The 15,748-nt window shown below is 43.2% G+C and overlaps 1 protein-coding gene across 1 annotated transcript in view; it reads left to right on the top strand.

Annotated features, from left to right (window-relative positions):
• ARNT2 (aryl hydrocarbon receptor nuclear translocator 2) overlaps positions 1-15,748 on the top strand; it is a 143,915-nt gene that overhangs the window by 95,863 nt on the left and 32,304 nt on the right. The window contains exons 9-12 of the mRNA XM_035131344.2: positions 1,970-2,046; positions 8,987-9,121; positions 9,933-10,007; positions 14,347-14,498. Coding sequence (XP_034987235.1) covers positions 1,970-2,046; positions 8,987-9,121; positions 9,933-10,007; positions 14,347-14,498 — 439 coding nt within the window. The remainder of the gene's footprint in view (positions 1-1,969; positions 2,047-8,986; positions 9,122-9,932; positions 10,008-14,346; positions 14,499-15,748) is intronic.

Genomic DNA, 15,748 nt, shown 5'->3' with positions numbered 1-15,748 from the left:
CTCACTTCTGGGTTTGCAGCGTTTGGGAGCGTTCGGTACCACTGTATGTCACATTGGCTCACTAAACTTACCATTATGCCAAATGACTGGTGGACACTTGGCTTCTCCTCTTCCAGAAGTGCTACCCTCAGCGACCATTCCACCTGGTCACAAAACATTCATGTAACTTTGAAGAATAGCTGTCCTCTAGTTCTTGCTCTTTGACTCATGCCAAAGGCTCACATGTTTGCCAAGGCACTAGCTGTATAAGAGCACTGCTGGATCAGATCAACGGCCCAACTAGTCCAGCACCCTGTTCGTACAAGTTTATTAGATCTAGTGTGTGTATGGGAAAAATTGAAATATGAAATAAGGATTTAGTTATATAGGAGGAAAGCATAGTTGATGTTACTTGTAAATAGGGAACTGATATGGAAAGCTGGGAAGTTTATTTAGTTTTATGTCTGTGTGTGGTTTTCTTTTGTTGTTCCTTTACTTTCCTCTTTATAAGTTTTCTTTTTAATTTTGTACAAGTTTATATAAGTTTATATAATTTCGTATTTGTGTTGTGTTGATTTTGTTGATTTATGTTATTTTTGTTGCTTTTGTTGCTTTGTTATTTATGTTACTTTTGTTGCTTTGTATTTTATGTTTGGTACTAAATAAAGATATTTTTAAAATTAAAAAAGAGCACTGTTGGATCAGATCAACGGCCCAACGAGTCCAGCACCCTGTTCTCATAGGAGCCAACCAGATCACTGTCGGAAACCCACAAGTAGAACCTGCCGTTGTTACCTTTACGCTGTTACCTCTCAACCAGCTCCACCCATGCCAAGTCTGCCAAGGTGTATGTTGTTGCCCGGTATTTAAGGGAGAGCAGTGGGCAATGCCAGGGCCCCACGACCAGCAAGAGGGGCCACCAGATTTATAGTGCTACCATTTCCACTTTGCACAGAATATTCAAAATTCAGATGCAGATGTTTGCATGGCCTGATTCTTCCAGGTGAGGGTGCTGTGTGCAAGGGCCCCCCAAATCCTCCCTCCCTCCCCCCTCTCTTACACACACACTACTGCCCATATAGAAGAGATTAAAATACTTTGAATTGAATTTCTTTTCAAAATACTGGCTTGCTTTCTAATCCACTTGACTAATATGCCAAAATATGTTTCTGAGCAATTCATAACTCTTGTGCGACGTGAATCTAAGAAACTCTGGGGAACGGGGCTTTAAATAGCTTAGAATCACTCAAGCATTTGTAGGAAGTTTATGGCCCCAAAACACATTTTGGGTAATCTGATTAGTTAAAGATTTTGAAAACTAGTGGGCAACTAATGTACCCAACATCGCTATTTGTGCAACCCCGAGGCACCAAAAATAGTATTCTGGAATGCCTTTCTATTCTTTTCATGTTTAGAACATTAAATCCTGTTTAAAAGGTTGGAAACACACAAAGCGTAATGAAACACCCACATGTTTTTTTCAGTTTGCTGGTTCCTTTTCAGTATGACAGAATATGTTGGTGATCCGTTGTTGTTGTTTTTTAAAAGAAAATGCAGAGTTCTTGTTCTACAATAAAACCAAAAACAAAACTGCCCTAATGAAGCAAGTATAATACATGAATGCACCCTGGGAGCAATCTTCATTGATCACAGCGATGCTTATTTCTGACCCCGTCAGTTTGGCTTCCAAACTTCGGACGTCAACTAAATACATTAAACCAGCTGAAATGCAACAATTAGCACTTAATTAAACTGCAAATAATTTTTTGTGAAAATGTGCTGCTATATAAACTGCTAGCGTGAAGCAGGAACCCCATGAAAGAAAAAGACGTACCCAGCCTCTGCTGGATTATTTCCTTCATTCCCTGACTTCCTCTGTGTTATCTTAAACCAAAATAAACCTTGAAAGGCTCTATCACCATATTCACTTGCTAGAGCAAGGAGGGTCTGTATAACAGTGGAATTATTACATTGTTGTTGTTGTTTTCAGGAATGACTATACCAGAAGAAGATGCCGAGGTGGGACAAGGCAGCAAATATTGCCTCGTGGCAATTGGGAGGCTTCAGGTAAATACTTTAAAATGTTTTCAAAAGTGTCCGTATGTTTTATGCCATGGACCACTTGAACTCCACATAAAATCTCACCTGTTATGTGATCAGCAGACCTTAACAAGAGGTTGTCAAATACCCTGATCCTAAATCGTGTCTTGTTCGAAAGTAAAGGCTTTCACACTCATTGCCTTGCAGCAGTCGTGAACTTGTCCCTGATTATACAAAGCAGGTGGCTTCATCCCTGGACGGCAGCTCCTTAGCTTATGTGTGTGGAACTGTTATACTGGTGCTTCCACATAAGATGCAGCTACAGTAATTGTAAGATGAAGCTACTCGGCAAGGCTTACCAGGCATGGGCTGGATCACTCCTGCGGAGGTCCTCTGTGGGCCGGGCTGGTGCAGCGTGACGCCAAAAATCGCATCTGCACATGTCCGCGGCGCTGGAAATCGCTTCTGCGCATGCCCAGACGCCAGAAATCGCTTCTGCGCAGGCGTGGTTTTTGGCATCTGGGCATGCACAGAAGCAATTTCCAGCACCGCGGACATGCACAGACACGATTTCCAGCATCTGGGCATGTACAGAAGTGATTTCCGGAGCCACGGAAGGGAGTCCCCACGCTGCACTGTGCCGGTTTAGCGCAGCGCGCTGGGACTCACCGAGCGGGCGGCTCGGTTCAGGGGCGACTCGTGGGCTGCTTCCGGCCCATGAGCCATAGGTTGGGAACCCCTGTTTTACATGGATTCTTCAGAAGCTGTTTTATGATGGCTGTTTGACATGTGTTGTCATTGTACTTCCATGTGAACCAACCACACAGTCCTGCCCAATCGATTTGACATCAATCCCACCCCCTTTCCTCCCCGCTCCCATCTTTTAAACTTTAAGCTCAGGCGGCTGAGAGTGAATCTATGGGATGGATGTTTTATCATCTCTCTTTATCTTAACAACTTGAAGGTGGCTGTATTTTTTATTGAGTTTTTTTTGGGGGGGGGGAAATGCTGCTTCTCAGTGTGGACCTCTGCAGCTGTGCTTAATTTGAAGCCCATTTCCCTAAACCTTCACTGTTCACTGGGGAGGGAGGGGAGAGGAGGGGGACGTTTGTGATTGTATTCCAAGTTCCTCCTCCTTTTGGCAGACAGGGGGTCTTTTTTCAACACACTCTGTATTGCACATTTCTCTGCGGTCAGAAACCACAAATGGAAAATGTTGATGGTGCTACAGATTATATTTGTGGTGAGTGTTCATTAGTGCGTTGTACCATGCACTACGTACCCAATTTTTCGATTGTCCATATGACGGGTTGATAATAACTAAGTGCAGGGTCCTTCTTCCAGCGGCAAAAATGAAGCCAAAGGTCTTCAAAAGTACCCCAGGGTCTTCCTACACCCCTGCAACCTAACCCAAATCGCATCCTCCTTATTAAGTACAAGGCAGGGGGTTCAACTTGAGAATGACCTCAATATTCATTTAATATTAAATAGCTATGTTCAGGTGTACATGCATTAACGTTCAGGTGCATGTGCATTCAGCAGGCAAAGTAGGAAAATGCTAACACATCCTATACACAAATGAACTTTTGCGTAAAAAAATACCTTTCAAACGTCACCCACTTCCCGCACGGTTATAACCATCGGCGATGTGTGTCGCACAGTTGCGTTGTGAAGAAATGCACAGTTACCCTTGAGCGACAGTTGGGTTTGTGAAAAATACGAATACAGCAATCCCTCACAAAGTAAAAATCATCAGTATGGGTGGAACCTTAGACGTGCAGCTGAAAGGGGCTTGGTTCAGTTATTGCACCCACTGGTTTAGGAAGAGCAAACTTCCAAGTAGGAATGGACGAACGTCGATTTCACTTCTCCCTTTTTTTTATTAATATTTTTTATTAGGATTTTCTATTATATAAAGAAAAAAACCATTAATTACCTCTATATATAACACCATATTCACGCATCATATCAGCCCAAAAAGAAAAAGAAAAAAAGACAACATTAAACATCATAACAACAAATAAATCTTATTTAACGACTCATTTTCTAAATCAATCATGGATTTCCCCGAGCTCCTTTTCTAACGGTTCATTGAATATCATTCTTCGCAGGTTCTACTCGTATTTTCTATACTTAATTACAATTATTACAATTTTTTCTTACACTTTACCTTCCGTTATCACATTCTAATCTATATTTTAAATTTCTTTCTCTTATTTCATAACCTGCAACGTACTCAATTGCTTATATTTCTCTTCATATATCAATTCTACAATATTTTTTATAATACACTCTAAATTTCTTCCATTCCTCTTCCGTCTTCCCCTCTCCCCGGTCTTCTCCCAGCTTTTCCAATCTTAAATTCATTTTCCGCATTTCCTCATCAAACTGCACTTTTAAAAACCTCATTAAAATCTTGAGATTTTAGTGCACTTTTTTCTTATCACACATATTTTTCTATGCAGTTTTGACTGGCGTACGTATTTTTCAAGCAATTAACCCAAATATAATGCATTTATACAATTTTTTTTCACTGATAACGTGCTTTTGTTCACACCGTTTAACTGAAGAGCTGCATTGCAAAACTTGGAGAAGTTCCTACCTTCTTTGGAGGTTTTTAAGCGGAGATTAGATGGTCATCTGTTATGGATGCTTTAGCTGAGATTCCTGCATTGCTGGGGGGGTGGACTAGAAAACCCTTGGGATCCCTTCCAATTCTGTGATTCTAAGTGCAAATTTCTAAGGGTAGTTGTGTTTCAGTTCACATGTTGTTTTGAGAAGTGCAAAATAGATGATTTCTCACTGAAATGCAAACAATTGAATTCCTCTCCCATCCGTACTTCCAAGGAAGTGCATCTTTGCACTGTGGTCTTAATCACACTTGAAGACCCCAAAGTGCTGGAGATGAAGGGAGCCAGTGTGGGTGTTTTGCAGATGATACAGCTGCCAAAACAAACTGTTTTCCATATGGAGCAACCAAACATCTCTTATATAAGGCTCACTGTGAGCTGCCGAGGAGATCATGGCATGCAATGGGATAAGGGCAGGTTTAATCGCAGAGAAGTTGGAGGGAGCAGAAATTATGAACTCTTTTCCCCCAGGAAGTAAATTATTCAGCTGGAAGTCTTGTTTTTCCTTAGACTGACTTGCTGTTTAGGGGACAGTTTTAAGGAAAGGAAAGGAACATTGTACGTGCTGTCTGTACCTGAGAAACCGATCTGGCACTGTGGGGCATGGAGAAGAGGTCATTGGAAAGAGATGTTGCTTGCAGCCTGAAAAACAAATTACTGATTTCCTTGTAAAGTCCTTTGCATTCCCAGAACTCTCCAGTGGCCATGTTGCTGCCACAAGAAAGGGTTAGAGTGGACTGCTCTTTAAATATGCTATCAGTCATGGCTGTCTATACTCTGTCCTTAATTTTTTTAATTTAAGTATGAAATACACACAGGCCACAGTGAGCTTCCTCCTTCCTTCTCCTCTTTCACATGTCTGAGGAAGAGATCAGAAGCACCCACATTCAGTTTTAAACTGTCCACAGTTCTGCATGATGCCCAAATTCTGGGGACTGCAGTTTATTAAACCATGATGTCAGAACAAGCCGGGATCTGTAACCACAGTTCAGTTGTGGCTAATGAATACTAACCATAGTTTTAAAAATGCACAGTTCCCTGAGTTTGGACGTGACGTGGAACTGTAGATTGTGAGTCGAGGACCCGCCACCCACATAGGGTTAAATAAGACACAAAGACACATTGTTGTTGTTGTTTAGTCATTTAGTCGTGTCCGACTCTTCGTGACCCCATGGACCATAGCACGCCAGGCACTCCTGTCTTGCACTGTCTCCCGCAGTTTGGTCAAACTCATGTTTGTAGCTTTGAGAACACTGTCCAACCATCTCGTCCTCTGTCATCCCCTTCTCCTAGTGCCCTCAATCTTTCCCAACATCAGGGTCTTTTCCAAGGATTCTTCTCTTCTCATGAGGTGGCCAAAGTATTGGAACCTCAGCTTCACGATCTGTCCTTCCAGTGAGCACTAAGGGCTGATTTCCTTAAGAATGGATAGGTTTGATCTTCTTGCAGTCCAGCACCATAATTCAAAAGCATCAATTCTTCGGCGATCAGCCTTCTTTATGGTCTAGCTCTCACTTCCATACATCACTACTGGGAAAACCATAGCTTTAACTATACGGACCTTTGTCGGCAAGGTGATGTCTCTGCTTTTTAAGATGCTGTCTAGGTTTGTCATTGCTTTTATTTTGTGACTGCTGTCACCATCTGCAGTGATCAAGGAGCCAAAAAAAGTAAAATCTCTCACTGCCTCCATTTCTTCCCCTTCTATTTGCCAGAAGGTGATGGGACCAGTGGCCATGATCTTGGTTTTTTTGATGTTGACACATTATTTTATGTTAATGGGCAAAATAAGGCCACAACTTTATTGGTTACACAGCATGTGAGAGGTATTGGCTTAGGCATTGGATAGAGCAGGCAATGCATGACTCCACCCCACTCAGCGGGGAGTCATTCTGAGGGTTAACAAACAGTGGGAGGAGCTTGTGGATGCAAATACAACTGGAAGCTTCCCCTAGCATCAGCAGGTCATCGGACAGGATCCACGACCGCCGGATTCCTTTAACGGAATACCCAAAAGCGGAGGGGTAGGTGATGGTCACACCCTATCTTCCAACACAGTACAGTGGTACCTCGCAAAATGAATGCCTCGCGCAACGAAAAACTTGCAAGATGAAAGCGTTTTGCAATGTTCTTGGTGACTCGCAAGACAAAGTTTTCTATGCCCGTGCTTCGCAAGACAAATTTTTGGGCGGTTTTTTGCCGCAGCAAACCGCGCTTCACAAGACGAAATTCTCGCAAGATGAAGCGCCTCGCGGAACGAATTAATTTCGTCTTGCGAGGCACCACTGTACACATATTCCAATGGCTAACCGCCAATACCCGGAAGTTGTGATGAATTCCTACAAGGTAGGTGAAAAAACCAAGAGGCTGGTGCCAATTAGCCAAATGGATAAAAAAAATCCTACCAGGTCCCTTGGGCAACCAAGGCAACCAACCGAAGTCCATAGCAAGGTCAAAAGCAAAGAAAGATGACCTAAAGGGAAGGAGGGATGGAGCTCCGCTGGAAGCAGGAAGCTGACTGAGGGACGGAAAGCTGCCGCGGCTGCTTAAATACAGCTAAACCCCGCCCACTAGCCAGCTCTATTGGCTGGCTGAGAGGATTGGCGCGGCAGCAGAGGTAGGCTAAGGCGGGGGGATGAACACGCCCCCCTGCTGATGCCGGAAATGGCTCCCGCTCACAACCCCTCCCCTCTGTGAGGAAAAGAGGTCTTGTTTAAAAGCAGAAGTGGGACCCTCTAAACTCATTGCATGCACAAGGCAGGATGTGGGGAGCATATGAGTTCAAGTCTCACCTTGGCTCATTTTTTGAATGTGGCTATACCAGGGGTCCCCAGACTTACCGGCGTTTGGGCCGGTTCCCACCGCGCCGATCGCGCGGCGGGCTGGAGGGTGGGGGAGCGCGCGCCTTGCGGGCCGGCGGGTGGGGGAGTGCGCGCCCGTGCGCATGCGCACAGGCGCTTACTGGCGCGGTGGCGCGCTTCCAGGGTGGGAAAAGCGCTGAAAATCCGTTGTGCGCGTGGGCCTCCCCTGACCCGGAAGTGCACCAGAAATGACTTCTTCCGGGTCGGGAGAGGCCCATACGCATGCGCACAAAGGATTTTCGGCACTTTTTTCCCAACCCGGAAGAGCGCTGCCACGCCGCGCACCGTAAGAGCGGGCAGCAGCGGCGGGCGACGGGGGTCGTCGCGGGCCGGATTGGCAGGCTAATTGGGCCGCATCCGGGCCCCGGGCCGTAGTCTGGGGACCCCTGGGCTATACGCTTAGTTGCAACATGATCCTTGCATTCCTTGGAGGAAGGCATGGGCGAAGGAAGTCACACTTCTATCCCATGAGCTGCTTTGGGGCAGAGGAGAAGTTGTGTTCTGCCTGGGAAGTTCCGCTCAAAGTGCTTCCATTAATGTGAAGTACATTTGGACTACGCAGAGGGTTCGGTCCTCGCCAGCAAATGGCCCAGTCCTCTAGAGCAGGGGTCACCAAGCTTTGGGAGCGTGTGGGCACATTTGCAAACTGGAGGAACTGCTGTGGACGCCACACCTCCCTCCTCTCATAACCAAATACCACAACACCACCTTATGTTGGCTACAAAAGAATGATTCTTTCAAGCCTAATTTCAGTGAGGGGAATGGACCCTGTAGAGACCAGAGAAGGCTTCTGCAGATGAATTTGCAGCTGTGGGTGCTATTTTCACAACCCCTGCTCTAGAGTAGCTGAGTGAGAGAGTTCCACCTTTTCCTGCAGATTTTAAAACAGACCCCTAGCTGGCTCAATAAGAAACATTGTGAGGCAATGCGAGCATGAAAACACTGCATACAATGTTTTTATTTTTTAAAAAACTCTGACTTTTATTTTATGCGGTTGATTACAGTTTGCATAGCTCAAAATGCAATAAAACTATTCTGAAATTCAACTCCAAGGTTTATTTAGACCGCTTTCAAAGACCTTTGATTATTTTAAACAAAACCATTTTACTTTGATGAAGCAATAGCTTTCACTTGACATCCTGAGAGTCCTAATCATCTTATAATAAGTGTGTTGACTTAAGATTTATTTCTGTATGGTATTTGTTTACTGTGTGAGACACTTGGAACAGCGCAACTTGAAAACGGCCTGTGAATTGTTCTTTCTTAATTCTGCTGGACACTAGATATCCCTTGTGCTTTTTTTGCTTGTGTGTTTGAATGGTGTTACCTGCTGTAAGAGGGAAGTCACATGGCTGGGATGAAAGTTTGAAAATCGGGATATACCTCAACAGATTTTATTGCAAGCAGAAATCCGGCTCTACTTGGAGATCTTCTTCCCTTTCCTCGGAATTGAGCATCTCATATTGTTCCCCCCAGGTTACCAGTTCTCCGATGTGCATGGACATGAACGGAATGTCTGTCCCCACGGAATTCTTGTCCAGACACAACTCGGACGGAATCATCACCTTTGTGGATCCGAGATGCATCAACGTCATCGGCTACCAACCCCAGGTCTGCTCATTACCTTTATGGGAATTGTAGCTCTGCGAGAGAAGTAGAGGTCTCCTAACGTAGGGCTGCTATATGTCCAGGTCCTCCCGGACACGTCCAGGAATTGGGAAGGAAAGCGACAGCTGGGTGGATTTTCGGCAAATCAGCAAAATGTTTGAGGAAACCTGAACGTAGGGCAAGGGGGGCTATTTTTTTTTAAGGGCCAAAGACATAGATTTTTTGGGGGGGGAATGCTCCCAAAACAAATGCATCTTTCCCACAAATGCATCTTTCTTGATAGTAAACTTTCCTTACCGCCCACCAGGGCTCGATGGAAGGAGGATTCAGCTTGTGCCGTAGAACCCCCTACCGCCCACCTAGAATCCTGAAACGCCCACTAGTGGGCAGTAGCGACCAGGTTGACAACCCCTGAGTTAGAGTGTTGGGCGAGGACTTGGGAGACCAGAGTTCAAATGCCGAGTCAAGTCATGAAGTTCACTGGGTGACTTTCCCTCAGCCTAACTTACACCACAGGGTTGTTTTGAAGATGAAATGGGGAGAAGGAAGAAGCATGTATGCCATCTTAAACTACTTGGAAGAAAAGTAGCTGTAAAGTAAACAATAATAGTACTTTCACTGCATAGGTCTTAAGGTTGGAGCAGCTGAAAGAATACAAATCCTGCTTAGAGTGGTTGTTGCATTTTGTCTCTGGATCTATCTATCTATAATAGCTATGCTGATATTGAAAGCTTATCTGATGCCCTATGGAGTTTGGAAACTGGCTTGTAATTTTTACATTGCTGTTTTTCTCCTTTGTTGGATGCTTTACTAGGACCTTTTGGGGAAAGACATTATAGAATTCTGCCATCCAGAAGATCAAAGCCATTTAAGAGAGAGCTTCCAGCAGGTAACGTTTTACCTAGAAACTGAGCGTCATTCCCCATCCTGCTTTATACTACTTTCAACACCAGCCCTGTTGGGTGTTGTGTTATCCAAGTGTATAGATACATTGTGCATATATAACTATAAAAGTATAATATAGGCAGACCAATATATAACCCTTGGTTATAATCCAAAGAAAAATGGGTATATTAGGTGGCCTGGGTCTCTCTCTCTCTCTGTTAATGCTAAAATCCTGAAACAGACTCACTCATGAATCGCAGTAGCTTTTATAAACACACAAACGGCTGCTGGATTACTACCTTAAACAGTCAATGTACAATCACATTACACACATGGCGTCTACACCAGTGGTGGCACTAAGGGGTTGGTATCACATTGAACCAACAACACTGGCTTACAGTTTGACTATTAAGTACCAGTGTGGTAAAGCAACTGCAGTGTTGGGTTTAGATGTGGAAAAATCAAGTTTGAATCCATGTTCATTTGTAAAAAAAAAAAAGAAAAGAAAGAAAATTGGTCAGTGGCCTGTAACAAGTCAATAGTCTAGGTCACATCATGCCAAGCCACAGTGTAGGTCTACCAAATACCATCTGATGGAATTCAGCATGTGATGCAATGCCATTGTGCTCTGAATTATCCGCTGCCCACCCCAGTCCATATCATTGGCCCATGGAGACAAGGAAACTCACAGTATAATGATGTCATGTCACACATTGTGTTTCCTTAGACATTTTCTAAAACACATGAAACCCAATGGCAGAAATAGCTAAAAGCAGCAAGCAGTTGCAATAAACCAAGGTGGCTCTGCTAATGTTAATGGGATTCAACTGCCACCATCCCTGAGCATTGGCCATACTGGCTGAATCCATTGAGTGTTGGAGTCCAACAACCTCTGGAGGGCCATAAAAGAACAGTAAGAATATCCCTAAAGGCCATAAAGGGAGAACTGAGGCGGGTTATCCCTGCAGAAGGAGTTGCATTGCTTTGGAGCCACCATGAAGAAGTCACTGTCTCTTGTTGCTGCTTGAGGCTGTTGACCAAATTTTATAAAAGGCAACGTTTTGAAATAAACGCTGTGTTGGCTCAACTCTCGTTGCAGGAGTCAGTGGGTGTTTCCCTGCCAATTTAAACAGGGCCAAACATACTTAAGCTGTCAATTAACATGTTTAGAAAATACCACCCCTACGATATAATTGCTTTTTTAAAAAAGTTGTTTACTTAAAATCACCAAGAATAAATGTATAATTTCTGAACACTTGGGCTTTCAATACAAAGAATTCAAAAGTAGCATAAAGATTCTCCAGCAGAAACATACAAACATATGGAAGCAATTCCAAGCCTAGTTTTGGGTTTCTAGAGCACCAGTGATATATAATCAGAATTCATGTCATTGTACGACAAATTGAATCTGATTGATCCAGCGTGTGTTTTGCCAAGCAGTTTGGCATGTTACCAGACACACCTTCCAGATGCTTTTCTTGCCATATTTAACAGCGAGTGCTACGTATCGACTTTGTCCCGTTACTGGAATTCAAATTTTCCAGTTGAAATGTGGACGGCTAATTTTAATCGGTTATATAAGTTAACAGAGTGGCTTGAAAAACGCAAATGAAGTTCAGAGAGAAAAGAAACTGGATAAAGTAAATCAGATAGAGTAAATATTAGGAGGATGAATAAGCAGAGAGGTTTTATATTTCTAAGAGATTCATGCCTAGTTCACAGCAGGAAGATATTCAACAGCACATACAGGAGGAAACTCCCTCAGAACTACACAGCCAATCAGTGCGCAAGCAAAAATCATGGCATTCTGACGGGTTGCTGGCAACCAAGAGGGAGCTGGTGACTTAAACAGTTAGCAGAATTAACCCTAAAGTTACTTATTAAATAATCCCTGCTGTTGTATTTCCAGCAATATATAAAGGGTGAAAACTATTCCTGGTTTATTCTCCCAAAATATTTTTGCCTTGCGAAAGAGAGACACTGCTTATTCAGTATCTTATCAGCCAAAGGGGGTGTGTAATTATTGCAAGGATTGAGTTTTTGAATAGTTACTTCACATTGTATTTTGAATCCTAGGTAATGTGCAATAGGCTTAGTCACCTTCCTTTTCCCATTCATGTTGCTGACTGGCTTGCTATTTTACAGGCTATTTCTTGCCATTGTTCACCATTCAAATTGCTAACAGTTCTGCTATTCCTTACCAGAAGGCAGCCCTGTTTAGGGAAGCTTTTAATGCTTAATAGATTCTTGTGTTTTAATATTCTGTTGGAAGCCACCCAGAGTGGCTGGGGAAACCCAGCCAGATGGATGGAGTATAAATAATAAAATTATTATTATTATTTTATTATTATTATTATTATTATTATTATTATTATTATTATTATTATTACCAGTGCCAAGCTATTGTACATTACCATTTGCTCATTCAGATTGGTGGCCAGCTTACTTTTTCATCCCATGTTGGGTCCGCACTATTGCACCCCTTTTCCCACTCTGCTCAGATCACTACCCTTCTCCCTACCCTCTTCATTCTGCAGATCTGCAAAAAACAAAAAAACACCTCAGAAATGTTTTGTTCTATTAGGGACATTTATCCATAGCTACAATTTTTGCTTCCAAAAAAATGAAAGTGGGATGATAATAATAAAGTCAGGGAAGCAACTGATCTAACCAGATTTTTGTTTTAATTTCTGTGATTTGTTATGCAGGGAGCCTTTTAAGATACAACTCTGAGATTATCTCATCAAGGGCCCTGACAATCAATACAGTGGTACCTCGCAAGACGAATGCCCTGCAAGACGAATTTTTCGCAAGACGAATGCATCTTGCAATCTGATGGTAAGTCGCAAGATGAATTCGTTTTGCGAAAAATACGTCTTGCGAATTGCGGTTTCCCATAGGAATGCACTGAAATTTAATTAATGCGTTCCTATGGGCAAAAAAAAAAAGAGATTTCAATGCATTCCTATGGGAAACCGCGATTTTCAAGACGGATTTTTTTGCAAAACGAATTGACTTGCAGAACGAATTAAATTCGTCTTGCGAGGTACCACTGTACGTTGTTACAAGATTAACAGTGGGTATAATAAGCCACTGAAAATTAGATGTTTTTGAATTGCTGACCTTATCAGGAGCTGTTCAAGGCAAGATTTTGGAGTGTTTGGCCGGTGTCTGTTTCAGGGTTTTTGTCAAAGATAAAGTTGTTCGTTAGGGGTGGGAAAAATTAAGTCTGAATGAGACACTTGAAGGCCAAAAACAACAAGGAGAATTTTGTATCAAAAGTTGGAGAGGACGGCTATCTAATAATACCCGTTAGGAAACGGTTCAGCTGGCCATTTACACACTGTTCTGTTTCATTTTACGATCCCATTGTTGGGTGTGGCAGTAGAAAGTTGTTGTTCAAAGGATATGGCTCATCTGATTGAAGCTGGAGATTTATTTTAAATAATGCATTAGCTCTTTGGGTTTTATTTTCTCCCAGGCCTGAATTTCTGGGAACTGTAAAAGGGGAAGGAAAAAAAGAAGGAACTCTTTTCCAATTCTGCCTGTTCTATTGGAACTGAAGATTCCATTTCACCCATAGATTCCCCAACCAGCAGGTCCCTCAACCAATTAATCCAAAAGGGCAGTGTTGTGTGGTAGACGGATCTCCATACTTGGAACTGGGAAACCTGGGTTCAAAATTCCTATTCAGCCATGATTCTCACTCTCATAGGATTGTTTAAAGGCGGGGAAAGCAGATAATCTCATTGAACTCCAGGGAGGAAGAACAGGATACAAATAAAAAATATATAATAATGACTTACTGTGAGACTTACTCTTCAGGTAAACAAGATGGAATGAGTCTTATTTAGAAACCCCAATGCAAATGGTGAAAGGAAAGGACTCCACAGTGGGAAGTAGGCAGCCATTTTGAAACTGAGGCTTATGCCAAGACAGGCCATGCTTTGAAGATTCATAGGCCCTGTCTGTTATTTCCATGAAAAAACCTACAGTAGTAGGTGTTAAGGTTGAACTGTGGACTGTATATTGAAAAGGGCCTATGGTACCAGCCAGTGCCCACAAAGGAGCCCTTTGTGTTTATGTGTACTTAAGGGATCTGTCTACCAAAATGTTCTCTGTCGTTTTTGCTGGATGAGGCAAGCTACCCTTCAGTTGTAAAAGGAGCTTGCCTCATCACCTGAAAGGTCTACAGAGCTATGCAAAAAGGAGGAGAAGCGCCTTCCGTTGTATATAGGGCTCCCCTACAATCACATATATTGCTCCTTGGGAGCACAGCCCATATCGGTTACTGATAACACCCCGTCACCTTCTCTCCATGACTTTTACAATGGCCTCTGCAGGTTGTTAAACTGAAAGGACAGGTGCTCTCTGTGATGTATCGCTTTCGTACCAAGAACCGGGAATGGATGCTAATCCGGACCAGCAGCTTCACATTTCAGAACCCTTATTCGGACGAGATTGAATACATCATCTGCACCAACACTAACGTAAAGTACGTGTTTCACCCTTAAATTTACGGCTTTCCCCATTGCCTTCCCTTCTCCAAAACACTTTTATGTCCTGCTCCTTGTGGTTTTCTAAAGATAAAAGTTATACTGTCTGCACTAGGCCTTGCTTAAAGCCGTTCCATGTATCATGACAGAGTAAACCCAAGCTTCTCACTGAATGAACTTAAGAACATAGGAAGCTCAGTCATATCAAGTCACACCACTGGTCCAACTAGCTTAGTATTGTATGAATACTAAGCTGTGAGGGTAAACCAGGCATAGGCAACCTTGCCTCTCCAGATGTTTTGGAACTACAACTCCCATGATCCCTGACCACTGGCCCTGTTAGCTAGGGATCATGGGAGTTGTAGTTCCAAAACATCTGGAAAGCAAAGGTTGCCTATGCCTGGAGTAAACAATAGTTCCCAGGATTCTTCGGGCAAAGTCATGTGCTTCCAATATATTCTGTGGATGTGACCTCTTTGTCACCTGAGACCAGACTGAGGATCTCAAGGAGGAAAGTTTTCTCAGCGATATTGCCTTCACTGTGGAACTCTTGTCTGTGTGGAAGCCTTCCAGGCTAGTGGTTCTTTTTAAAAAGTTGATGGGAAAATGTTTCTGTTTAGCTTCGGAGGTGGGTGGTTAAACTGCTTGTGGTGCCACTGTTTTTTGTTTTTTTTTAATCCTCCAAGATCTGTGCTGGTGTCTTCCCCCCCCCCCCCCGATTTTTTAAATGCCTGCTGCTTTTTGTTGTGTGTTGTTTTTTTCCCCTTCTCCCTTTAATGTGGTTTTAAACGTTATGTTGTTTTGATTGGTAAGTCATATTGAGGGGCCTGACTTGGGTCCAAGTATACTTGTTAGGAACTTGACAATAAATCAATGTCTCTTCCACATCAGCGAACTGGAGGAGCAGAGGGGGCGAGCTCTGACAAACAAGTTTCTGTTTCCGCACCATCCAGAAGGCTTCAAGAATCTGGCCTTTAAATTAGCCGGTGTTGAATGTTCTGTCTGCTTTTCCCTTTCAAGGCTGCATACATAGGCTGCATACATAGGCACGGCAGTGCATTCTGAGAGAAATGAAGCCGCCGGGCCTTCCTTGGATCCTGTTATAGCTATCCTCAGTTGGCTTCGCAAAACAAGCCCGACTTGTTGCCCAAATATGGTGGTTGGCTACTACCGAGGTCTCCGGCTAACGCATTGTTGTTATTCTTTCCTATTGAAAGAGTAATGTCAAAGAGGATGTGGTGGCAGCCCT

The sequence above is a fragment of the Zootoca vivipara genome, chromosome 14 (genome assembly GCF_963506605.1).
Source record: "Zootoca vivipara chromosome 14, rZooViv1.1, whole genome shotgun sequence".
Lineage (NCBI taxonomy): Eukaryota > Metazoa > Chordata > Lepidosauria > Squamata > Lacertidae > Zootoca > Zootoca vivipara.
Note: the sequence above shows the minus strand (reverse complement) of the source record. Positions and strands in the feature narration are given on the sequence as shown.